This window comes from Caretta caretta, chromosome 1 (assembly GCF_965140235.1).
Source record: "Caretta caretta isolate rCarCar2 chromosome 1, rCarCar1.hap1, whole genome shotgun sequence".
Lineage (NCBI taxonomy): Eukaryota > Metazoa > Chordata > Testudines > Cheloniidae > Caretta > Caretta caretta.
In genome coordinates, this window is record NC_134206.1 from 14,744,832 (window position 1) to 14,772,370 (window position 27,539).

Here is a 27,539-nt window from a genome sequence, read left to right on the forward strand (position 1 = left end):
ATCATTAGGACATGGCAATGCTTTTATGAGAAACTGCTCAGTGAAGAAAATGCGAAGAAACCATTGAGGGGAAGTATGAGCAAGCACCAGCCTCATAAGACCTATTACCATGGTGGAGATGATGCTGAAGTGCTAAAGATGATGAAATGTGGGAAAGCAGCAAGACCTGACAGTTCGCCATTTGAGGCATTAAAGTATTAGTCCGTGAGGGAGTGGTGGTTAACTTTTTCAGCTTCATTCTCAACTGGAGAATGCCTGAGTAGGGGAAAAGCACATTGATATCTACCTTCAAGCGTAAAGGAAATGTGCAAGAATGTAGCAATTACTGACCCATCAAGTTAACGAGTCGCACAATGGAAATGGCTGGAAAGAATTATCGAGGAAAGATTTCATGAGGAACTGGAGCATCGACGAACTGACAACCAGTTTGGGTTTATGCCAGGAATGTTGTCAGTGGATGCAGTGTTTGCACCTGAATATTGTAGGAGAAGTATAGGGAGAAACTCAAGGAATTGCACTTAGTGGTTTTGGATTTAGAGCAGACTTATGACAGAGTTCCTAGAGAATTGTTATTGTGGTGCCTGCAGTCATGCTCTCTGCTGGAAACGTGTTCAGACTATCATGGACACACATGAGGGTAGCACAACAATAGTGAGAAGCAGCTGTGGCTACAGGGAGTCATTTGCTATGAGGGTATGTTTGCATCAAGGATCAGCCTTAAACCCGTTTCCATTTGATTGTAATGGACTCCTTGACCTAAGAAATTAGGGGAAGAGGCTCCATGGAGCATGGTTTTCACTGATGACATGTTATGAACTAGAAAAGAACCTAGAACCATGGAGGGCTCTGTGACTGGTTTACTCCTCGGAGAATTCTGCTCCAAAAAAATAAAAATTCTACATTAAAAAAAAAATTCTGTACACAACATTTGAAAATTCTGCATATTTTATTTTTCCAAATGTGTGTTATGGAAAATTAAACACAATTACAGTCAGTCAGTCATGATTGAGAACAACATTGCAGAATGTGCAAAATAATTTGTCCCTATCCGCATGCAGTTTTGTAGGGAATTCTCTAGCATGAGAAGCTGGTGTAGCTGTTTTTGATGCATGATGTGAAGGCCGTTCATGTCGTGCAAAAGGACGAACATCCCTTTGCCCTTTGGTAACTTCAAAAGGACTTGGCTAGGTACTTCAGAAAGTGCTTGGTTGTGATTGTCCTAACATTATATTGACTGCTTGATAAATGTTTTATTTGCCCTCAAAGTCTTTTATTTTTAATGGGTAAGTAAAATAAATTCTGACCTGTAATCTAACCCCATTGCGCCACTTTTGGCACAGGAAAAAAGTGAGAGAGCACATAATCATCTTAGCTGAGGATTTCCTTACTGTCATTTATAATAAGGCTCTTCTACATTACTCTGGCAATGTAAAGAAGCCTTAAAACTTTTACAGGTTTTATGCTCCTAGGGGAATTGACTGAGAATGGGAACAGTTAACTAATAATAGGAACATTAACAATGTTACTATGTAGGCAGGCTGCTACATTTCTGCCTCAGAGAATGAGATCAATTAACTATCTATAGCACCATTAACAATGTTTTTTTCACATCAAGAAGTGTGTTTTATTTCAAACATTGAAACAGTTTTGTAGGAATTCACAGAGCAGACACTTTATTCTTCCATACCGTATCCTCTCTCAAGCAAAAACTGACTGAATTTTATTTCAATCCAATTCCTGTTATCGGCTATAAAATGAGCCTCCAGGAAATTTAAGGGATAGCACTGGCTGATTTCATTTCCAACCCTGGCAAAACAGCTGCTTGCTTCGTTGCAATGAACGAATATAGGCAGGCAGGCTGTTACATTTCTGCCTCGGGACAGAGCCTGCCTTATGCCTAACAATGATATAAATGGTCACCTTTCTTAAACAGCATCACAGGGTATAATTGAAGAAAATGGCTTATGAATCAACTGGCAAAAGATGGAATACATGTCATGCTTCGTTGAGGAGGCAATGAGAATCCAGTAAAACAAGATGGTTTATGGGGTAGTCTGTGCAACAATTTAAATATCTTGCTTCATTGTTGAGTAGTGATGGGAATGTGGATGCAGGTTTAGGAGCCACAGAAAGAGCACTTAACATAAATGGAGAGAGTTGATGGGAATTTTCTGCCATAAGAATATACCAAATAAACTAAAGAGCAAAATGTGTATGATCATGATTAGACCAGTCATGAAGTAAGGGTCAGAATGCCAACCAGTGAGGAATAGAGAGAACTACTACTTCACACTGCCAAAATGAGAATGCATAGATGGATACTGGGTAAGAATAGAGCTGATAGACTATGCAATGAACTGGTATGAGCCATGATGCAAGTAACCCCTATTATGGAAAAGCTGAGGGAGTATCACCTGAGATGGCTATTAGGCAGGATGGTCAGGAGTGCAACCCTTTGCTCTGGGTTTGTCTCAACCTCTGACTAGATGGTTCAGAAGCTGGGGCTGGACAACTAGATGGATCACTCAATAATTGCTCTGTTCTGTTCATTCCCTCTGAAGCATCTGGCACTGGCCACTGTTGGAAGACAGGTTCCTAGGCTAGATAGACCATTGGTCTGACCCAATATGGCCATTCTTATGATGTCTGGGTCATGTGAAATGATGAAATGTGGGATATGTTGGCTATAGTAAAGAGCTAGTAGTCATGGGCCAAAGAACACAAGGAAGACCTAGAAAAAGGTGGTTTGACATGATGAAGGTTGTCTCTGAAGACACATTTGACAAGTGTGCTAGGAGACTAACAAGAGCTGCTGACCCTGACTGATAGGACAAGGCGAAGAAGAAGAAAGTAGGTGGATAATAAAATCTCCACAGGAATTTAAAATTTGTTTATGTACTTTGTAACTTCTTTACTTTGTCAGGCAATGCACAGTCAACCTATGGAACTCCTTGCCAGGGGATGTGAAGGTCAAGACCATAACAGGGTTAAAAAAAAATAAACTAGATAAATTCATTGAGGCTAGGTCCATCAATGGCTGTTAGGCAGGATGGGCAGGGATGATGTCCCTACTGTCTGTTTGCCAGAAGCTGGGAATGCGCGACGGGATGGATCACGCGATTACCTGTTCTGTTTATGCCCCCTGGGGCACTTGGCATTGGCCGCTGTCGGAAGATAGGATACTGGGCTAGATGGACCTTTGGTCTGACCCAGTATGGCCACTCTTATGTTCTTAGTGTCTAAGAAGAGAGAGGTATACTTTAAAGAACCAAAGACCCAAATGATATGGCTTTAGATTGGTCACCACCTTGAACAGAATTATAAAGCAAATCAGAAGCCAGCGCAGTCCATGGAGAGCCGGTGAATTGTGCTCCACATAGTTCATGTTGCTAAGTGGTCAGCCATGTTGTATTAATTTAATGACTTTTCTCGATCGATTTAAAGATCGTACAGAGGCATCAGGAGTATAAAGTACATATGTTATACAAGCCTCTTACATTAAGCAGGTTTTTCCATGCATTGTCACTTTCATAAATCACTTCTTACCCTCTCTGACTTTTTTCTTTTGCTGTAGGGACACATGGTGGTGCTCTGAGTTGATTAAATGCAGGCTCCTTTACTGCTCCAGTGAACCCAACAAGTTACCTTACTCTGAAAGTTTCCATTTCAGCAAAGTAAAACTAGTAGTGTATATATGAGTTCTTCATTCCAGTCTTTTCTAAAGGAAGCCAGTGTTTTCATAGGAACACTAACCCATTAGCACTGTGATTGTCATAACCTTCTTAACATTTCTGGGTCTGTTGCATGGCTCTAAACAGACCATTCAGAGCAGGTGCTATTTAAAAGCATCCTTTTTTCTTTGCATTGGATGTAAAGTGGTACCGCTTACTGATATATTGATTTTCTTTTGATTTTAATAACCTGGATGTATCAGGAGATCTGTGTTGCTGCCCATCACTGTAGTATCTGAGCACCTTCCACATCAAATGAAATACAATAGTAAAAACCCTAGTGGAAGTATAGAACAGTCTAGTCCACTGTCTACACTGGTGTTTTTTTTTTAAAAAAAAAAAGGCATGAGATGTGTTAAGAGTCAAACTACAGGTGGAATATGGGAATGAGGGAGATGGATGGTGAGAGGCTTGAGTCTGAAAGCTGGTTCTGGCAGTGGAGAGGCTATTTTGGTACTTAGGTATACAGATTCTTCTAGTTTCTCAGCCTTATGGTGTATCTTGATCTCGGTTACATTTCAGGAGCCTTCCAGAATAAAATAGGCAATATAGCAACCAGAACCTTTTAAAAAAAAAAAAAAAGACCAAGCACCTGATACCTTGTAAGTCATTAGTTCTCTCTGCCCACAATGGCCCCCTGGCAGCCCTGATATGCCATTTTGTAGAAAGAAAGATCAGTCTCTTCCAGGCCAGTGATTAGATCATTACCACCCTCTTTGTCTCCCTTAACTGACCAGAGTATTATACTTCGTTAATTCTTCGAAAACACTTATCAGTAATGGACCCAGATTAGTCTCCAAATGTAATTTTACTTAGGGTTGAAAGAGAATGTTGGCAATAGGGAAGAAAAATACAAAAATAGAAAAGCCATAATAAACTTCATAGATGGGAATAAGCATCTAGATTAATGCAATCAAAAGCATTTCTATGGTGGTACTAAACAATCTACAGAATATTGAAATTCTACTTTAGTATCTTTCAGGTCCAAATTAATCCCTGGTGTAACTCAGTTGATTTCAGCAGTGTTAGATCAGCTGTGAAATTGGCTCACAGCCTAAAGCTTTCTCCATTTGCTAGCTCTGACCTCCTAACAAGTCACAGAAAGGAGGAAAACATATCTTGGTTATTTATATAGTATGTATCTCTGTTATGTCAGTGCTAACATGATCCACGGTTGTCTACCACTGGGCACGCTAGACCTGTGGAAAGAGAGAGGGGTCTGGCATGATTTCTGTAAGGTTTGAATCCATTTAGTAATAGTGTATACAGGATCAAAATTTTCAATCTTAGCTGAGCAGAGGTAATGTGTTTGGGACTATTAAACAGGAGTAAATTTACTCGTATAGACATAGTACTAGATACCCTTTTCCCCCTTTTTATACATAGTAGGCTTTTGAAGTACTAGTTGTGGAAACCTTCATTATCCTTTAGGGACATTGTCGTTACACAGGCAGGTATTTCCTTAGTGATGTACGGTCATTAGCAAGACAAAATACATTTTTTGGCTAGGTGATATTTCAAAACATGTATGAATGTTAGGCATGGTTCTCGGGGGGTATCAAATTACCCCAGTGAATATCTATGCCTCATTTCCTTCTCACCTCTAAGACTTGCATGCATAGTCATTCTTTTTTAGGGCTAATGATTCTAAACAATACTTCTTAGTACTTCCTTATAAAATAAATGGAAATGGTTCTTTTCAGGAAGCATAGCTCAAGGGGGAAATTATGGACTAGATTTTCAAAGTCAAGCACTTGCTGTTGTGCACTTAGTCACATGACGGCAAATACTCAGTGTGTTTGGAAAATATCTAGCTCTTGATATAAAGCCCACATACAACACCAGCTGTTAAAATGCTGGTAAGTCACTCGATAGGCTGACTTGATAGACATACCCTATGCAACAGACATAGGGTAACTGTCAAGGCTTTTCCAGGTGTCTCCCAACATGAGATTGGAAGCAGCTGAGATGGTCTTTCTTGGTTTTCTTAGTTATAAGTCTTAATGAATTTTAGACTTTCATCTATACCACAAACTTATTCTTATAAACTTCTTCAGTATTCGTGTTGATTTTACAGTTTCTCTTTTAATAGGATAATTTTTCAAGGATCTTATTCTTTTGGTTGAATTTACACAACGGTTAACTGATGCAATAGTGACCTGCATTAATGGCAGTGTTTTTCTGATAATGTGGCATCAATGACTCCTCTTTAGTGCTCTTTCCAGTTCTTTCCTATAGAAAGAAGGCCCAGGACCAGTGGGGAAAAAATCACAACTAAAAAAGAATTGAATTTTAGTATGGATCAGGTTCATTTTTAAAATGCCACTTTTAAGGTGACATATCAGTTCAGCTAATTCATTTTGTAAATTAATTCTTTTTGAGTGATCACGTTGATTCCAATCAGTTGTGCATGCACTAGGTGTGCAGTCAGAAACGTTTTCCCTTAGCAGCTCCTGTCGGGTTGGCCAGGGAGCCTCTTGGAGTGGCGCCCTCCTGGCGCTCAATATATGTCCCTGCCGACCTGACCCCCCTTCAGTTCCTTCTTACTATCCATGGTGGCGTTGGAATTGCATTTTGCTTGCTTGCAAGTGTTCCCTTAGCTATTACTTAGTTCTACACATTTTTTTGTTTTGTAGTTAGTTTATTGTTCAGTAGTTAGGGTAGTCTTGGTGAGTGGGTTGTTCTCCCCTCACCCCGCCTTGGGCTCTGGGGCATGCCTTAAGCCCAAGTATTTAAATCTTGTGGTGTATGCAAGAAGCCTATGCCTAATAGCCACCCTCACGACTTGTGCTTGAGGTGTCTAGGGGGAGGCGCATCAGTCCGAGTGCTGTAAGATCTGTAAGGCTTTCAAATCCAGGACTAGGAAGGAACGTGACTTCCGTTTGAAGCAGCTATTAATAGAACCCGCACCCTGTCCAGCAGCACCCGACCACCAAGTCCTGGGCCTGAGCTCGGTTCAGAGTGTCCTGGCATCAGTCTGCGAACCAGAAGAGGAAGGACTCTGGTGTTAGAGACCCTCAGTACTGAAGATCCCCGGCACCACAGCACCCTGGCACCGGTCAACATCCCTGGTGCCCCATAAATGCCAAAGGCGGCGGACAGAGGGCGCTCTCCTCAGAGAGCGAGACCATCCAGGGAGACTTTGCTGCCTCAGAGGAAGGACTCAACTTCCAAACAACGAGATCTCGTGCCATCAACTCCGGTGACCCAGTTGACACTGTTGAGTCTAGCACTCAGCGACTCTCTGATGCGGCACTGCTTGGTGAAGGAGTCGGAACCCCCCTCCACCCCAGATACTTTTGAGGCTGCAAAAGAGCTGATAGAAAGTACTGCACCTAAGCCTCTTTCTGTTAGAGAGAAGCCTCCAGCACCGCCTAGACGGGTGCCATCTAGAGGCAAACCTGCAATGAGGCCCTGTTTCTCATCAGACTGGCACCGTTGTATAGCCCACTCCATTCACCTGGAGGAATCTTATCTCCTGGGAGCATACAACGAGCTTGTAGACCACCTCACAAGGTCATTCCGCAGTCACGAATGGTCCATCTGGATGGAGGTCATACATTCCATCTTCCAAAGGTGGGGGTTTCCCCAGGTAGACCTGTTCACCACTGGGAGCAACAAGAAGTTTCCAACATTTTTTTTTCTTCCAAAAGCACAGTCTGGGATCTATCTTGGACGCATTCACGAAGCACTGGGGGAACAGACTACTGTATGCCTTCCCTCCGATACCACTCGTCCACAAGGTTCTCCTCAAGATCCGCAGGGACAAGGCAGAGGTAATTCTGCTGGCTCCTGTGTGGCCACGCCAACATTGGTACACCACGCTTCTGGAGCTGTCAGTGGGCGCCCCGATTGTGCTGTCGCTCCTCCCTGATCTGATTACACAGGACCCCGGCCTCCTGCTTCACCCAGACCTCCCTCTGAAGGCCTGGAAGCTTCATGGTTAAATGCAAGGGAGCTCCAATGCATGGAATGAGTGAGGGAGGTGCTACTTGGGAACAGGAAACCTTCCACCAGCGCCACCTACCTGGCCAAATGGAAAAAGTTCTTGTGCTGGTGCGATCACAGTCACATATCCCTACTTCAGGCATCTATACCATTCATCTTGGACTGTCTACAGCACCTGAAGCGGCAAGGCCTGGCTGGATCATCCATCAGGGTACACCTCGTGGCCATCTCAGCGTTCCAACCGGGAGAGTTGGGGCGTTCAGTCTTGGCCCACCATAGGGTTGGCAGTTTCCTTAAGGGCATGGAACAGCTACACCCACAGTCCCGCCCACAGGTACCAACTTGGGACCTCAACCTGTGTGGTGTTCCCCTCTGGTGGTATCTGAACCAGTGATCTTCTAGGTCACGCCAATCCTTGACTCTGGGAGCCAGCCTTACCCTGTTCTGCTGTGAGAACCCCCACTCCTGGGCTGTTCACGCATAGCCTCTGGCATGTAAGCCGCTCCTTGGATTCTGCAACCGAATGACGCTAGCCAATATCTCCTGTCCCAAACACAACCCTAGGAACTTCCGTCTTGCAGTGTCGAGTTATGCCCGCAAGACGCTGCAAGCTTATATCAATTCATCAATTTAACAAAGAAATTGATATGTACCAGGCTTGTTGCCCCAAGGGGAGTCTCTGACATTCTTCAAACCAAACACACTGCTTCAGGTAGAATAAGCAAACAAATGTATTAACTTATTAACATTATAAAGATAGATTAAGTGATTATAAGACAAAGCATAACAAGTCGGATTTGGACAAATGAAGTAAAAGCAAAATGCAGTCAAAGCTGATCTTAACACTATCAGTGTCCTTACAAACTTAGATGCTTCTCACCACAGGCTAGCTGGTTGCTCTTCAGCCAGGCTCTCCCCTTTGATCAGCACTTCAGTCTTGGTGTGGTGTCTGTAGATGGAGGTGGAAGACAGAGCATGGCAACTGTTTCTCCCTTTGATCATGTTCTTTCCTCCCTCTTGGCTTTGCCCCCCCCCCTTCAGAGTCAGGTAAGCATTACCTCATCGCAGTCCCAAACTGGGGGTGACTCACTCGAGAGTCCAACAGATCCTTTTGTTGCTGTGCCTAGGCAAGTGTCCTTCGTTCCTGTGAGACTGGGCTGGGTTTGTCCCATACCTGCCCTGATCAGGTGTGAACTGCCTCTCTGCTCTTGGGGAGTTTTTGCCTGGGCTTATTTTAAGCCATGAGGATACATTTTCAGCCTCATAACTACATACATATGACCTATAACATTACTATATCACTAATCTAACAATGCTCAGTGCATCATGACACCCGACATGACAAACTTTGCATTGGATACTACACAATCATTTTACAAGGATGAAGATGGGGGTGTAGGGTGATCCCCTGTCACAACCTGGTCCTAGCTAGACTAATGGTAGCCCCATTCGAGCCACTGGCTATATGTTCCCTTCTGTATCTCTTGTGGAAGGTGGCCTTTCCGGTTGCTATCACATCGGCCAGGAGGATGTCAGAGTTAAAAGCACTAACCCCCAACCCCCCCACTCTGTCTTCCACAAGGATAAGGTACAGCTAAGACCACACCCAGCTTTCCTGCCCAAGGTGGTATCCCAATTCCACCTCAGCCAGGACATTTTTCTACCAGTTTCCTATCCCAAGCCATATGCCAATGTACAGGAGTCGAGGTTTCACTCATTAGATGTGGGGAGAGTGCTAGCATTCTACATTTGAGTGCACAAAGCCTTTCAGGAAGTGAAACCAGCTGTTTGTAGTGGTGGCAGACCGGATGAAAGGGCTTCCGGTTTCCTCACAACGCATCTCTTCCTGGATTACAGACTGCATCAGTACCAGCTATGACCTCGCCAAGGTCGCAGCCCTGACTGGTATGGCCCACTCGACAAGGGCTCAGGCCTCATCCACCGCTTTCCTGGCCCAGGTGCCCATGCAGGAGATCTGCAGAGAGGCGACCTGGTCCTCGGTGCATACATTTTCCACCCACTGTGCCATCACCCAGCATGCTAGAGATGATGCAGCTCTCTGTAGAACAGTGCTCCAGTCAGTGATTCCTTAACTCCGACCCCACCCCTGTAGGAAAGCTTGGGAGTTACTCAGTTGGAATCGACATGAACAATCACTCGAAGAAGAAAAGACTGTTACCTTCTTGTAACTGTTGTTCTTAGAGATGTGGTGTTCACATCCATTCCAATACCCTCTGTCGGAGTAGCCGAAAAGAAGGAACCAAAGTGGGGTTGGGTTGGCAGGGTCATATATTGAGCGCCATGAGGGTGCCACTCCAGGGGGCTCCTGACAGGAGCTGCTAAGGGGAAAAGACCACCGTGCACGCAGCGTGCGCACACCTGCTTGGAATGGATGTGAACAACCCATCTCAAAAGAACAACACTTACAAGAAGGTGAGTAACCATTGTTTTCTGAGTCCATTGCCATCAACTCTGTATTGAGAACTTCAGTCATGAATTACTCTTTCAAGGTTGAGATCCTTGGGGTTTGTCTACACTGAGGTTTTTTGTGCACAGATTAGAGCTAGTCGCACCACCTGTGCGAACTCTTAGTGTAGATGTGCTGCAGTGATGTAAAGGATAACTAATACTAGTGCTGCTAGCCTGAGGGGTACTCTAAGTAAAAAGCAAAATTGAATTGTTCTGTTTTAAAATGAATACTTATAACGATCTTGCTCATTTAAAACAAGTTTAACCTTTATAAAACAAAATGATGTTGAAATGTTCTTGAAATTCAATGATTTGTCTTTGCATTTTAATTGGTTTTATAAGTAGAAGTGTGTGTGTGTGTGTGTGTGTGTTACTATTTTGACTACTTTTTAAATATGTATGTATTTGGCACTTATGATGCCTTTCATCTGAAGGTCAAACTGCTTTAGACAGCAATCAGACTTCCTCGCTCTTCTGAGGTAGACATTATCCCTGGGTCACTGATAAGTTGATTAGCCTGAGAAGTCCATGATGAGCCAGTGGAATAACCCAGAGGGGAGGGTAATCTGCTGGAAAAACACTTTTAGTGCTGCCCTGCCCCCTACCATGGAGCAACCAAGACAAAAAACAAATAAAAAGGCAAAGTTGTAGCAAAGGGAAAAAGAAAACCAGCCAAAGATAGCTGAGCAATGTGGCACCCCCTGGATGTGGTTTTGGTGCCCCTGGAAGTTGCCAACTATAATTGTCTGCCTGCGAGGCCTGCCTTGCCCAGAGGTCATGATCTAACCACTAGACACATCCACATTATACATAGTTATATTCGAAAGAAAAATAAAAGCTGGTGGTGATGGCTTTCCTAGCAAAACTACACACTCTGTGTGGCACAGTCTGGGAATGCAAATTAACATGAATCACTGACAAGCTATTTAGGGTATAAATGGTGGTGGTGTTGAGGTAATACCTAGGAACCGAAGTCATTTATCAGGGCCCCGTTGTACTGGGTGCTGTCCAAACCCATAAGATGTCTCTGCCCCAAACAGCTGACAGTCTAAATAATTAACATTAATATTTACAGTATATGATTCACATACATCATAAACTCCATTCAGTTTATTAAGATAGTTGTACCAGTGGGATGAGTTTAGCACGATAGCCCACTTCCATATTTTTATAGGATTTTTACTGGGCACCCAGTGCTGCTAAAAATCTGCATTCTTTGGGCGCTCTTCAGCCTGGGAATTTCTTAACATTTAGAATAATGTTTTGTGATTAATCTGATTCATAAATTACACTGAGTCCTCCTGTCACCTTACAGCATCTGTCTTCCACATTTCAACGCAGTCCTGCATATTTTATACATTTTTGTTAAATCAACCTTAGGGCTGGTCAACACTGAAAATGTACATTGGAAAAAATCCACCCCCCTGAGATATGCAGTTAAGCCAGCCTAATCCCAGGTGTAGACCTCACTAGGTCTAAAGAAGAATTCTTCTGTCAACCTAGCTGACACCTCTTGGGGAGGTGGATTAACTGCAGTGATGGGCAAACCGGACCCGTCACTGTAGTGAGGGTCTACTCTGAAGTATTACAGCAATGCAGCTGTGCTGCTGTAGCGTTTTAAGTGTTGACATACCCTTAAATGACCACTAGGGTAGATTTGCACCTTTTGGCTTGAACATTGTCCTCCTTGTTAAGATCCAGGTACAGTGTGCTGTTTGCTTGTCTCCCTACCCCTTGCCTTTCTGTGAGCTTCTTTAACCACTTTGTGGATAGTTTGTTACATCCACTCCTAATTTTATGGGCTCTCCTGCTGCTCCTTTTAGTCATGGGTGTGATATGAACTTTCTCAATGCTGCTTGTGTTGGCAGCATGCACTCAGCTGCCAACCTCACTGAATCGCCTTGGTGCCATAGAAATGTTGGGATAGTTTAAATGACACTATTGAAATAATTGATATTTATCTTGTGAAATGAAGTTGCTCAGTTTGGATTTGAAAATAACCTGCTGTCCCTTTAAAAAAAAAAATTTGAACTAGGCTGTGGAAGAGCCTCCCCATTTCAGCTTTGTATCCAAATTAGTTTGGCAATCGCTTATTGAGAGTACCTGCTTCAAGTACCTTTCTGATACTCTGCGTCACGGGGTCACTCACCACACTGGCACCTCCTGTTGGGCGTTTCGAGAATTAGCTCAGTCCCAGTGGGTGTGCCCTCAGGTGGTGGTGGCTTTCCTGTCCCCTCCTCCGCCTGCAGACCCGTTACAGCACCTTTCTCTCAGCACCTGCTCCATGGAACAACCCTCCGGCCATGTCACCATCTGCTTTCTCCCCCCCCGCCCCCTTCTGGGGGACTCCTCGAGCAAGAGTCCAGCCACTCCTCGCAGCATCTCAGCAGTCCCCAGTCGGGCCGCTCCTTCAGCTGCTAGTGCGGGGGAGGGGGCAGGCCTGCCCACTACTCCAGGCCCCAGCATAGAGACCCTGCAAACAGCAGCTTCCTGCTGCCTCTTCCTTCCAGCTCACTGTCTCTATTCCCTGGGCCACTTTCCTGCAGCCTCAGTTCCTTCTGCTCCTACCTCTGGCTCCAGCTCCTTTGTCCTTTTCCCAGGGCCTTGAGCCTGCAAGCCCTGGCAGCTGGTCAGGAGCTCTCCTTAGTCCCTGGTCCCTGCTAGCATCTGCTCTTCCCAGGGTGCTGGCCCCTCTGTAGCTCTCTAGGAAGCCGGTCATCTCCCTAGGGCTCCCTGCAGCAGACTAACTTGCTCTGGTCTGCAGCTTCCTTTTATATGGGCCAGCTGGGCCCTGATTGGCTGGTCCAGCCTCTTCCCTAATTGACTGTTTCCCCTGCAGCCACTCCTTTGGCTGCCTGCTGCTGAGCCTCTCCAGGCTGGTTTTAACCCTCTCAGGGCCAATGCCGGGCTGGCACCACGTCACACTCTGTTTCACAGAATCCATTCTTCAGCTCAGAGCCCTGAGACTCCCTTCGGCCCTATTAGAAATGTGTCTTTGCATTGGGGTTTGATTTTCCTGTTGTGTTTCTGCTGGATCTCTTTGCCTGGTGAGATCTGTATTGTTTTGGTTTCTTAAAATGATACCAAGCTGGGAGAGGTTGCAAGTGTTTTGGAGGACAGGATTAAAATTCAAAATGATCTGGACATACTGGAGAAATGATCTGAAGGAAATAGGATGAAATTCAATAAGGACCAATGCAAGGTACTCCACTTGGGAAGGAACAATCTGTTGCGCGCACAAAAAATGGTAAATGACTGCAGAAAGGGATCTGGGGGTTATAGTGAATCACAAGCTATATATGAGTCAGCATTGTAACTGCTTCAAAAAAAGGAAACATTCTGGGATGTATTAACAGGAGTTTTGTAAACAAGACATGAGAAGTAGTTCCTCTCTCCTCTGTGCTGATACGGCCTCAACTGGAGTATTGTGTCCAGTTCTGGGCGCCACATATCAGGAAAGATGTGGACAAATTGGAGAATGTCCAGAGAAGAGCAACAAAAATGATTAAAGGTCTAAAAAAAATGACCTATGAGGGAAAATGGAAAACATTCGGTTTGTTTAGTCTGCAGAAGAGAAGACGCGGGGGAAACATAACAGTTTTCAAGTACATTTTAAAAAATTGTTCTCCTTAACCTCTGAGAATAGGACAAGAAGTAATTGGGTTCAAATTGTAGCAAAGGCAGTTTAGGTAGGACATTAGGAAAAGCTTCTTAACTGTCAGGGTATTTAAGTACTGGAATAAATTGCCTAGAGAGGTTGTGGAATCTCCATCATTAGAGATTTTTAAGAGCAGGTTAGACAAACAACTGTTAGGAATGGTCTAGATAATACAGAGCCCTTCCATGAGTACAGGGGGCTGGACTAGATGACCTCTCATGGTCTCTTCCAGTCCTGCGATTCTATGATACATACATATTTTCACATCTCCGCATGAGTGATTTATTGCTTCAAACTCGTGTCTCCAAACTCTCTCAGCATCTCTCCTGACACCTATATTCTGCTGTTTACATATTTTCCTGCAAAATATTTCTTGTGCTATGTGAAGACAACATCAAGACAGATTTGTCCGTTTCTGTGCACTCTTTTATGGCTCTGAGTGGCAAGACTTGCCTTTCTGATATAGAGGCTGGACATTGGCTCTTTCTTAAGGTGAAAGATTATGAGGCTAAGTTGTTAATTATCCTGTAAATATTATCCATAAATATTATCCATAAATATTATCCATAAATATTTTTGTTTCCTTCCCTGTTTTGAAATTTGTTTAGTCTTGGAGCTTCATTGGCTTTCAGAAAAGCATAGTTTTTGCTGATGTCGAGGGCCCAGAAATCCTATTCACATATTTTAAAACTCCTGTTCTCCTTTGGCATGCCTTTTGCTTCAGCTTCTGAGGATTGACACTTTCTCATGTTTTTAGACTGTATAATTTGTGGCCAGGATACGTGTTTATATTCCACTTCATTTATGGAGCTCTCTTTCAAAAGTTAGGCACTTTAACTAAATTTAAATCAAATCTAAGGATTTCTTTAGTTTCACTATTTTCTAATCTATTCAGCAATTTAATTTTAGTCAAATTTTGTGTAGCATTCCAGGAACAGCATAAAATGTCAAAGGGAAAGTGACTTTAGCACCAAGTGAAGAATGCACTTCAGCAAACATGGGTATTTCTTCTTTGTTAATAGAGTGTAGATGATATGCTTACACATCTGCGGTAAACATGACAACCCTTTTGACTTTGTCTGATCAGGCAGATCTTGTTTTTAGACCACATATTTGAAAGCTTTATCTCAAGATATCATTCAGGGATAGTCTATTTGTTAAATCAGGTTCTTCTTTGAGCGATAGCATGTCCATTCTACTTCAGGTGTGTGCACATCCAGTGCACAGTTGTCGGAGATTTTTCCCTCACCAGTACCCGTTGGGGCAGCACATACGCCCCAGGAAGCTTCATGCTGCTGTGCAATGATATAAAGCAGCGGTTCTCAACCAGGGGTCTGGGGCCCCCTGTGGGGCTGCAAGCAGCTTTCAGGGGGTCTGCCAAGTATGGCTGGTGTCAGACTCACTAGGGCTCAGGGCAGAAAGACAAAGCCCCACTGCGTGGTACTGCAGTCTGGGGCCCTGAGCCCCACCACCGGAGCTGAAGCCGAAGCCTGAGCAACTTAGCATTGTGCTGCCCCCTGTGGCGTGGGACCCCGGGCAATTGCCCTCCTTGCTACCTCCTAACACCGGCCCTGGCTTTTATATGCAGAAAAACCATGGTTGTGGCATAGCTGGTCCATGGAGCTTTTATAGCATGTTGGTGGGGGGCATCAGAAAGAAAAAGGTTGAGAGCCCCTGATATAAAGGGTGGAACCACCGCCAACCTCATTTACTTCTTTTCACCCAAGACCGTTGTGGAGCATCTTGTCTTGCTATCACAAGTTTCCTTCTATTGGTATATAGTTCATACCTGCTTGTACTGGCTTAGTAGTTAAAGTGTTAGAGAAGTTTTCTTTTAAGTGTTTTTTCAAAAACCTTGGTTCCAGTTACTAGGTACCGGGGCACAGCTCAGACGTCAGTATTCAAGGTTTGCCACTTCTGCAAGACACTGATGCCAGTGAATGACTCATACTCCAGTTGCCTGAAGTTTCTTGGAGAGACTCACATCCGCAATTGATGTCTAATTTGCAAAGACTTTAAGCCTAAAACCAAAAATGACAGGGAGGCTAGGCTTAACTTTCTGCTGATGAAGGCAGCCCTGTTGCCACCCTTGGACCTTCCCATTCGGAACAGGTACCAAGCATATCTACATCTATCAGAAGTATTCTTTCTGTTTTGACTGAGCCTCAGGGCCAATTGAACTACCACAATAGTTCATAATTGCCTCAGGCTTCTAGGGCATATGACCCCTCTCACTTAATGGTTCGACATGCCAGTCTCCATGTCAGAAAACTGCAAGGGTGGCTAGTGATGTACACAACAATTACTCATCCTTTAGGCATGTTAGTTTGATTACGAGCACAAATCTTGGCCTCTCTGGGTTGGTGGACAGAACTTTCCAGTGGGTTTTCCATTTGCTCCTGGTCAGCCAATTTTCGTTCTAGTCACAGATGCTTCTACCCTTGGTTGGGGTAGAGGGGGTGGCGCACAAGGAATCCCTGCAAGCACCAAGTTTATGGTCTGGCCACGCTGTGACTCTTAATGTAAATGTCCAAGAACAGAGCCATCTGGCTACCTTGTCAAGCTTTCCTTTTCTATATCAAGGCAAGAAATTTGGTTGCGCTTACAGACAAGACAACAGCCATGTTCTCTGAACAGACAAGGTGGGGCCTGGTCAGCTCTGCTGTGCCAGGAGGTAATGAGGCTGTTTTTCATCGCCAGGTCAATCCACTACAAAGCTTCTCACCTTCAGAGTGTGCAGAACAGTCTGGCAGATGAGTTAAGCAAATCCTTCACCAGTCACCACAAATGGTTGCTCTAACCAGATGTTCCCAGATTCATTTTTAGCAGTGGGGGACTCCCTGTTGATTTTTGCTGTGAACAAGTCTATGTGAGAAGTGTCCTCACATTTGTTCCTGAGCAGATCACAGCCCAGGGTCTGTGATGGATGCTTTCCTATTACCCTGATAGTCAAGCTCCTGTACTCATTTCCTCCAGTCCCATTCCTCCCTAGTGTTGAAAATCAGGCAGTACCATGTTCAAGTTATGCTCATAGTTCCAGCGTGGCCTCAGCAATATTGGTTTTCCACTCTGCTGACCCTTTCAGTCAGAGTTCCATTGACACTACTACTGGATCCAGAGCTGATCTCTCAGGACCACAGTCACCTCCTCTACTCCAATCTGCAGGCCGTCTATCTGAGAACCTGGATACGCCACCGCTGATTCCTCAGGAAGAGATCTATTCAAAGGTGGTTCAGGACATACTTTTAAATAGTAGAAAACCTTCTAAATATACTTAGTTGTAGGGGGGAGGGATAGCTCAGTGGTTTGCGCATTGGCCTACTAAACCCAGGGTTGTGAGTTCAATCCTTGAGGGGGCCATTTAGGGATCTGGGGCAAAAATTGGGGATCGGTCCTGCTTTGAGCAGGGGGTTGGACTAGATGACCTCCTGAGGTCCCTTCCAACCCTGATATTCTATGATCTAAGGGGAAAAGGTTCCCTGTCTGGTTCTAGGAAAAAGGTGTTTCTCTATTCTGGGCTCTAGTCCATCATGTGTTGGACTATTTGTTATATCTGAAACAGGCCGGTCTTGCCATTTGTTTCATTGAAGTCCATGTAGCACTTATCTCGGCTTTTCACCTGTCGATCACTTTTCTCCAATCCTATGACAATCAGATTTCTAAAGGGTTTGGGCCGGTTGTATCCCCAAGTGGAGGATCCCCATCCTCACTTGGGACTTAAACCTGGTGTTAACAAAATTAGTGGGTTCTCCTTTTGAATGTTTAGCCACTTGTTCATTACTCCACCTCTCAGTGAATGTAGCTTTTTTGATGACCATTATATCAGCCAGGAGAGTAGATGAATTATGAGCTCCAGTGTCTAAACCTCTGTATACTGCCTTCTTCAAGGACTAGGTGTACCTACACCTTCATCCAAAGTTCCTTTCCAAATTGGTGTCTGTCTTCCGTATTAATCAGGCTATCTATTAACCAACTTTCTTCACTAAGCCTCATGCTCATAAGGATGAGGAACTTCACACATTCTAGAATGGTATTAGGAGACCATTGGCATTTTACCTGAACAGGACTAAACCATTTGGGTCATCTTTATACAGTTTGCAATTGCCACACACTGAAGTGCTGTCAAGTCTCTGCTCAAAGAATCTTGTCCTGGATCTCCTGTTATATCAGTTTGTACTACAACTTGGTCAATGTAACCCCTTCGATCAGTGACTTAGCATATTCAGTGAGGGCACATGCAGCCTCTACAGCCTTTCTGGCCCAAGTACCCATTCTGGACATTTGCAAAGTAGAAACTTGGTCCTCAGTGCATACCTTTGCCTCACATTATGTCATCTCTCAACAGTTTAGAGATGATGCCAAGGAGGACCTGTGGTCCTTCAGTCTTTATTTAGGTAGGCTCCAATTCCACCAGCAGATCAAGCTGTTTTTGAGTCATCTGAAGTGGAATGAACATGTGCAATCACTTGAAGACCGTTACTAATCTGTTCCATAACTCTGGTTCTTCAAGGTGTGTTGCACATGTCCATTTCAAAACCCATTCTCCTTTGCCTCTTTATCAGAGTCTGTCTGGTGCAAAGGAACTGAAGAAGGGTGGTGGCAACTCTGCCCTTTATATTGTCACCTAGTAGCACGATGCAGCAGAAGACTCCTGCATCGTCCCAACAGGTACCATTGAGGGAAAAATCTCTAACTGGGCCCCAGGCATTTACGCACCTGAAGTGAAATGGATGTCTGCAACACATCTCAAAGAATGGCAGTTACAGAACCAATTGGTAACCATTTCTTCTTAAATATTGCTTTTTCTTTCATACTGCCTGATGCAAGGAGAAAAGTAAAACTGAAGTTACTGAGCTTAGAAAACTCTGGTAGCTTAATTTATGAAGTTTTAAAAAAAATTGTCAATTTCTTAGCTGCCAAAAAAGACACAATTTCACCTTAACTTCATATTGGCAGCCTTCTTTTGGCACCTTTTGCAGCCCTGTCATTATTGTGCATTATTTAAGCAGTAATCTTTAAGAAGGTGAGAAACTATTATTGCTTTTTAGCACAGTTGACATGATATTGGCTTAGAGCTGTGCCTGGAGTTCAAATATTTCAAATGGCTATAAACCAACTTAAACACCTTCAGTTAGCGTTCTTATTACCATGAGGTCATAGTTTGCAACCAAAAAAAAATCAAATGGTGTTTAAGTTATTTTTTTAAAGTATTCTCATACCATAGAGCATAGCTGTGGATTTTGGCTTCTGGCCAGACAATCAGGATTTAGTATTTTGACCAGCTGTGATCTAGTAATGTTCCTCGGAGGAAACATTTTGTAGGGAGGGAAAGATACATACTTGAGACTGTGAATTGTATTCTGTCTTCCATAATACATTATTGTTTGAGAGACTGTTATAGATAGAATAAATAATCAGAAGTGAATCTGATTGAAAGAACTTTTTGAACAATAAAGCTGTGAACAGATCACAATTCGCATCTCTTGACTGGAAAAAAAATACTTTGAAATATTGTAGATTTTAAAAAAATCTCTCTGAACTCCCAGGTTGCTGCACAGCAGAATTCCTGTCTCTTGCACAATAGGTGCTTCTGAGGGTGTCGAAAGGTATTACTAGCAATCAGTGAAGAGAGAACACTCTAAACAGACTTTAAAGGAAACTGCTTTATTTTGGGCTGCTCGTGAAGTAACTTTATGTATGTTGTAAGGCTTACAACCTCATTATGATATGGCTTTTTGAAATCCAGACACAATTGGAACATTCAGATTCTGTCATTGATGTAATATGCTTATCTATAATGCTCAGTAAATGTCAGTTTTCCCAATTTTTATTTATAAATTCCACTTCATAATAGCATTTCATTTTGCCCCATATGTCACTGACTCCAGTCTGGTCCAAGTTGATGACTGAAAGTCTGATGGCAATTTACCAAATCATTTCATATACTTCTCTGGTCTCAGACCATTCCTAGTGGACAGGGGTCCACATCTGTTTACAGTCTCAGAAGATGAGCCAAGTAACTGGGATTGGAAGCTGAACTAACTTGTCCTTAGAAACAGTTTTTGTCAGGGTTGTACCTTAGCAGGGCAGCCTGGGAAGTCTTGCATTGCCACCAATTGGGTAGATAGACGTCCGTCTCTATAGCTGCTAGACAAACGAATTTCACATCTTCTGAAGTAACTTTTTAAAAAAATCCTCTGCCAATTAGCTTTAGCTTGCTAACGGAGTACATTATTTAATCGGTTGCAAAACTAAGTAACCTGCTGTTTGTCTAAAATCCACAATCTAGTCAAATATTGTTTGCCATCCATGGGGAAATATTTGAAGGCTTAGAATGGAAGACCATAAGTCACACCATCCAGTTAAGGGAAGGCATATTCTGTACAATCCCTCACTTTCGCACTTCATTTGTACTGATTTTGTAGGAAGTAACTTGTATATACTCCTCTCTAGAAGCCAGTACATATTTAAGGTTGTAGAAAAGAATCAACCTTCAAGTTCTTGTGCTTTCTCTTAGGTTATGATTGTAGAATACTATAAATACTCTTAAACATAAGTTCTAACCATTGCAAAGTAAAACAAAATGCTAAGCCATTGGTGTGACTGGGGTAATATAATAGAAAACTGGAGACAAAGGAAAATATAAGTATGTGGGCTCTGATGGGCCTTTATTTAAAAAAAAAAAAGGGGGGGGGGACAAATTAATCCCTGACTTCAGTGGAATTACACCAGGGATGAATTTGTCCTAAACTTGTTGCAGTGAGAATACTCACATGATATTTTTCCAGCACTTTTTTGTAATTTTAATTATTCTAGTTGTGGATTTTTGGCCCTTAATTGTCCTATTTGTTTTATTTAGCTATTTGCTCCTGTATGTTCCCTAAATTTGTATATTTCATTTAGCCTATGGCCAGTCTGAATCCAGTGCAGAATAGGGAAGTATAGTACCTTTATTTTAATTATTGAACCAGAAGTATAGGGACACAGCCCTGCCCCCAAGGAGCTTACAATTGAAACACCTGGCTTGTGGCTGCAGTTTATTATACTGTTTGCCCCCAGTCTCCAGTCTGACCATCATTTTGTGAATACAGTTCATTGATCATTCTCCCGCCACCCTCCTTGATGCACATCATGTTCCTAGAACAGCAGTACACTTAGCCCTTTTTTCATTGTTCTGCTGACTCCAGATGGGATGAATGTCCTGCGGCAGAATGATCAAGTTGATTTCCTGCTTAGAGCAATTTAATATCTGTAAACTCTTCTAAATGTAAGCCCTGTTTTATTTACATGAACTGTGTGTTAGTGTGGTGAACAGTAGCAAATGCCAAATAACTTAGCAATTCTCTCTGTAACCCCTCTCCCAACTTCCCAGCTCTGATTTTTGTCATATCTGAAGTTAGACCTGCTCCTACGATCAGATTCATATGGGTAGATTCCCATTGGCTTCAGCAGAGTGGCTTAAGATTCTGCCTTGATTAATCTGATTGCAGGATCAGGGCCTTAAATTGTAAACTGTTGAGGAGGAGGGACTGTATCTTATGTACTGTGGCCCCTCCCATAATTTTGAGCATTGTAAAAGTGTTCCGATGCAGTGCATTCGTTCTTCTGTTTACTGTTCAAGAAATATGGCCAGACATGACTTTTCTGTAGACCTAGAGAAGCTACAGCAGCCAATGCATACTCAAATTCTAAAAAAATGAGAAGTAACTTCGTAATCATTAGAAATTAATTTTGCATTGCTGCTGCATTAGACTGTTAGGATCATTTAGTGTACATCTCTGTCTGCACACTTGATCTACTTGCAAGGAAAGGAAGTTACTTATTTTTGCCGATGAACAACCTCTTTTATCGCATCGACCCATAACGTGTCAGTGAAAAAGTCTGGTCTTATAAATGTGTTCCATCGTTTTAAAAAAGAACAAACCCAGAAAACTTTCTCTGGTTTTATTAAACTTGTTTTTGACCCTTTATTCACTAAATGTCTGCAATATAGTTAATGTGGCATGTCTGTTTATGCAGCTGCCATTGTGTCCTAGCACGAACAAGTTTTCTAAAATATATGCCCTATCTTGCCGTGTTTTTTCCTTCTGCTGTAAGAGGCATGCCTTATTTTGTTTGAATATTTTGGCTTAGTTCCACAATTGCTGGTCTAGCTCTTTTTGGTCTGAAGCAGTATTTTCTTTCCCTTCTTTGGACAATGTGGTTCTCCTGGGGTTCCAACTAGCAGGAAGAGATTCTTGTTTGACTATTGACCCTGACATTGTTATAGAACCCAAGGAGCATGATTTCATCTTTGAATTTTACAGAATAAATTAATGTTGGAATCAATTGATGGAGTGGCCTACCTTTTTGAAGGGAGGGGAAATAAGAGTTGCACTGGAGGTTGAAAGGATTAGTGCTGGGCTGCATATAAATGATTTCCCCCCCCCCTCCTCTGGCATAGTTTTTTTTAAACATTACCATTTAAAATAGATTGTGTATATATTTAGTGATGGAGAAGGCAGACTTATCAAATAGATCAAGACATGAAAAGCCCATTCTAAACAGTGGTCACTCTGTCTTCATCCAGACTGCACAAAATAATTTTGGAACATTGTTCCTGGGGTGCCCCTTTGTGAAGTGAGATTGTAAGCCATGTGCAGTTTGTGCTTTGAGTCACATGGCATACTCTTGGGCTGTGTAAATAATGGTGCACATGTTCTTGGTCCTGCTCCAATGCTTTTGATGGTCTGGACTAGTGGGTTTCTTTCTGCAGTTTGAACTGTTAGTGACAAATCACTGCCTTCCATGTCTCTTCTCCCCACGCAGCTGAGTGAGTTCCCTGTACAGACTGGCTCCTCCATTTTCTTCTGTTCAACTTCTGATTCTGCTGAAGACAGATGCCATACACTCCCTGTAGGGCAGGCAGATGACAAAGTGTCACAAGTGTAGCTGTACCCAAATTCCTGCTTCACTAAGCAAATGGTGCTGCAATTGTGAAGCTCTCGTTCACCACCAAGACTGATGGGAAAAGGCCAGGCTCTGTCTACCTCTTCCTCCCAACCGACAGATGGGCCTCTTCCAGCAACGCTCATGGCAGTGGCATCAGACTAGGAAAGTCTATTCCCCTGTGCTCTGCACTTCAAGTGGGGCATTGGCTCTCTTCTGCTCAGCCCCTCACTGGGCAGCCAACATTCAGAGTTCAACCCCCCCCCCCCCCACCCCCGTCAGGTCAAGTGGCATGTGCTACTAGATCTGTTGGGAAAAGGATGTAAGAAGGGACCATTCACTAGATGCATGAAGGAAATAATTTTTTCTACCATGTAGTTATCCAGTATATCTAGAAATAGGCAGAAGACAGTATTCTCATTTATCAATACGTAAGCTTTCATTTTATACTAAAAACTAGCTGCTATTTCTTAAATGACCAGACAGACCCTTGCAGTTAAACAGTGAATGAGCAGTCAGATGTGACTGTCTTTTATAGCTATTTATTTATTAGATGAGAATATTACTTCACATAAACAACTTCAGAATGACATGCCCCTTTCCGTCAGCTCCAAACAGTTTGCCAAGGAATGCTTTAAGAAATGTGGTCTGGCCTTGAGTCTTCATAAACCCTCAGGGCTCAGAGTAAATCTCTAAGATATGTAACATAGCCATAAACATGTTACAGCTTCATGCGGAGCAAAATGCTTTATATAAAACCTATTTGACTATATTTTTTAAATGGGCGGCGTGAAACTTCCTGAAAACACAGCAGTCCGTTCTTCCCCTCTGTTCCTTTGTTTCTCAGACTAAGGCTCCCATCTCACAGGGAAGGCTCAGCAAACCCAGAGGAAATGAAGGAAAGGAAAACTTACTAGGATTTGAGGAACCTAATATCTTATACTTAGTGCTGAGTATTTGGTGGTGGTTTACTGAATCCAAAGCTAAAAGGAGTAACAAAAAAAGGTGAAATAGACTACCCCTGGTATACTTGACTAAAATATACAGCCTGCTTGCAGTCTTCATCAGTTTTTTTTAAAAAAGGGGGTTGCACTTGGTATGAAGGTTCTATTTACAAATCGATAATATAAAGGGTTGTTAAATGGTTGGCGTTTTAACAAATGGCTAATGGTTGGAGTCCACCAGGTCAGTAGGGATTGCTTATGATCATCTATAACGCCATCCCCTGGTGTGCTGAAACCCTCTAGAACACGTTACTCTGTAAGATATTTATAACATCTATTCATTTATTAACTGTTTGTAAAAAGTTTATAAATGGAAACTTAATGAAAGGTGTGTTCAAAAAAAGCTTGCAGTAAGGGAGGCCCGAAGCAGCACTGAGGTCCGGAAGATAAGGCACTGGCCTGGGAATTGGGAAACATGGGTTTTGTTCCCAGCTCTGTCACTGACTCTCTTTATAGCTTTGGACAAGTAATTTTTCTCTCCGTGCCACATTTTCCCCAAGTTGGGATTCTTACTTTTTTTTGTAAAGCGACTTGAGTTCAAGTGAAAAGTGCTGTGTACTCTCCACAGTAAGCATGGAAGTAACAAAGCGCATTGAATGGAAAGGGGATTATTGTTCAAACTTGACTGATTTTTGGAGGTCACATGTGCCAACAGTGTTAGGGGATTGAGTTGTTCAGGGGATTGGTAATGGCTGTATTGGAATTGGTTACTTGGAGGTGAAATGTGTTCTCTATATCCCAAGAGCTTTAGTAATCAAACAGTTTACCAAAGAATGTCTTTTTGCCAACAAATATGAACTGAGTCGCTGACTTCAGTTTCCTCATGGGCAGCGTTCCCACTATTAACCACTGCCATATTTGCTTATTGCTATCATAAATTTGCTTGCGAAGGCTGTGTTGCTAATGTTCATTTAATGTAAAAAATAAATACAGATAATTGGAGCATTTGAAGTATTTTACAAATCACTTTTCAGAAACTTATTGTGGAGTAGAGTAACATGTAAACTGATTTTAATCGATAGTGTGGCTCACCACTACTCATTTCTGTCTTTGCTGGTCAGGAGCTAATGCTGGCTTTTTGCTAACAATAACAATACTTAGAGTTCTGATGGCCATAGTTTCTCTGTAGTGTTTACAAGCCCTTATACTGCTAGCACAAGTTAATTTTATAACAGTCAAGATCCTGTGCAATACCTCCTGAAATCTCACAATAGGCTATGCTTTTGGGAACTTCTGCTCGAAATAGTGCTTCCAACTGCGGTGATTGCTTATTGAAGGATTTCATGATAATGAAAACTTTAAGGTAATTATATGAATCAGTGTAACATGATAGTTTCTTGGTTGGTTGACATTTAGACAGTGGGAGTTTTCTACATACACCCCAGCTGAGCTTTAGTTTTGTCAGTGAAGTTGTAACTTGGGATGTCTTCTACAGTGTACAGCATTAAGTGATACATTTTGGGTGCCAACACTCTAGGGCCAAACTTGCTGGTCTTGCTCTAGAAGTCCTCAAGTAATAGGTTGTCTGAGCTCAGTAGTAATTCATTTGTCATAGCCCTGAAATGATGCTCTTCTGGCTATAACCTCTTGTGCTGTGATCACACACTGACTATGATTTTGTCATTTTTTATCTTATAGCGATCGGCATCATATTTCTAGTGCAATTCCAGTTCCAAAGAGACAAAGTTCTACCTTCGGGGGCTTGGATGTTAGTTTATCTACTGGGCCCCCTTCTCCAGATAAGGGACACCGGAAACGAGCGAGCTCGGAAAATGAAAGACTACAGTACAAAACCCCCCCTCCTAGTTATAACTCTGCATTAGCACAGCCTGTTGCCATTGCAGCCCCTGTAGAAGCGTCAGATAAAAAATCTGGATCTCCAGCCTCATCCTTAGATACCTCCTTGGACTTCTCAAAAGAAACCAACAAAAAAAGAGAGGATTTGTGTGACAGTTTAAATGCAGAAAATGGGAGTCTGAATAATGTCCAAGACCAGCAGGAGTCTTTCCTGGGACGTATTAGTGCAATAAATGGAACATTTCTGCCTAGTGAATGCACTGGCAGCGCAAGCAGCGAGCAGCCATGCGAGTTCCATCCGCCCCTCAGCACTGATCTTTGTTGCACTGTCGAGCAGGCAGAGGAAATAATTGGGATGGAAGCAACAGGATTCAGCACTGGCGATCAGTTAGAAGCCTTTAACTGCATCCCGGTGGACCATGCTGTGGCAGTGGAATGTGATGATCAAGTTCTAGGGGAGTTTGAGGAGTTCTCCCGAAGGATCTATGCACTGAATGAAAACATGTCCAGCTTTCGCAGGCCGCGCAAAAGTTCGGACAAGTAAGCTTCAACAGGAATTCTGTAGTGGACGGTACCACGGTGATCTCCGCAATCTGAAATGAAGATGAAGTTGCACTTATAATCCTTTGTTTTAATTATGGAAAAATGATTAAAGCTGTTCCTTTGGTGTTGGAAAATTAACTTTGTAACTGAGAGTGATAACACAGGATCATGGTATATTCACAGTCCAGGTAAACTTTGACTCTGTTTCCAGTCCTTTCTTTGTCTGGTATTTATAAGCTGTTTTTCAGGTACCAGAGTCCATTCTAAATACTTTCTTTGAAAGAGATTTTAGTGCCAATCAGGCCCTTGTATGAATCTGTCTGCTTACGTTATTTAGTTATATTTTATTTTCATCTTTTGAGGGGAAAAAAGTTAATTTAAAAATATATCTATGGTAAGACCAGCAGTCATTATATTTTTACCTTCTCCAATATACAGTTTCTCTTGAGCAATGTAGTCAGTATTACAGAAATACCATGAATTTGCTACTTTTGAACAACGTCTTATTCAGTTGAGTTTTGCAATCCTTAAAATTTTAAGATTGCACTGATGGGTTTTCTGTTCTTTAAAGCCTGGTGGAAACATGCATCTTTTATAAGCATCTAAACAAGATTCACACAGTTTCTCTCCCCACGTAAATGATACTCACACCAATTCCCTCCCCTCCTACACTCACTGCTACTACCAGCAGGCAAAATTTCTGGGTGGAGACATTGATAACTTAACTATTCAACAGTCATCTGTTAATTTAACCAATGGAAATTGCCCCACTACTGGTTTAGGATTAAAATAGAGCTACTTCACCAGAGGCAAAAGCCTAAAAGATGCATTATATGAGCAGGCTCCACCTGTCATCTGTAGTATGAGATGTCTGGCTTTCAGACATCAAGGTGCTGTGATGGATTTCATGGACACTCTCAAGTAATCCAGACTATGTGCAGTCAGTACATGGGAACTGTTATGCCGTTTGATTGTAGATAGGTAGTTTACCACTGGCACACGTGTTTACAACTTCACTAATGGCAAAACAGATTTTGCAGCCTGTTCGTGATTTCCTGGTATTTGTCTGAGTTCGATTTCATTGCTCTTGCTTTCTATATTGTATACCCAAGAATTTGGGCTCAGTTGTGAGCTCTCAAATATAAATCTGTATAGCAGAATAAAAGTTTAATTTACTTCCTCATGCCTGATTTTTCTTTCCCACTTTAACCTTTCTCTTGGACCGATAAGCTAGTCTGTTACTTTCTAACTTCACCATAAGGTTAACCCACATTAATTTAAACTGTGGATATGTGTAGGTTGACAAAGCAACACATTGAGTGTGAGATACAGTAGACACAGTTGCAGTCTAGAAGCTGCTTTTTCTGTGTAACCCCTTAATGAGGTATATTGAAATCCTATTTATATTTTCATTAAAAGTTTCAAAAGTTTGTTTCTAACTGCATTAGTCAACCTAGCCTT

At 42.6% G+C, this 27,539-nt stretch overlaps 1 protein-coding gene across 2 annotated transcripts in view; it reads left to right on the plus strand.

Annotated features, from left to right (window-relative positions):
* UVRAG (UV radiation resistance associated) overlaps window positions 1–27,261 on the plus strand; it is a 164,327-nt gene extending 137,066 nt beyond the window's left edge. For both annotated transcript variants that reach the window (XM_048839927.2, XM_048839937.2), the window contains exon 15: window positions 25,377–27,261. In XM_048839927.2, coding sequence (XP_048695884.1) covers window positions 25,377–26,079 — 703 coding nt within the window. In that variant the 3' untranslated portion in view covers window positions 26,080–27,261. The remainder of the gene's footprint in view (window positions 1–25,376) is intronic.
* The last annotated feature ends 278 nt before the right edge of the window (window positions 27,262–27,539 follow it).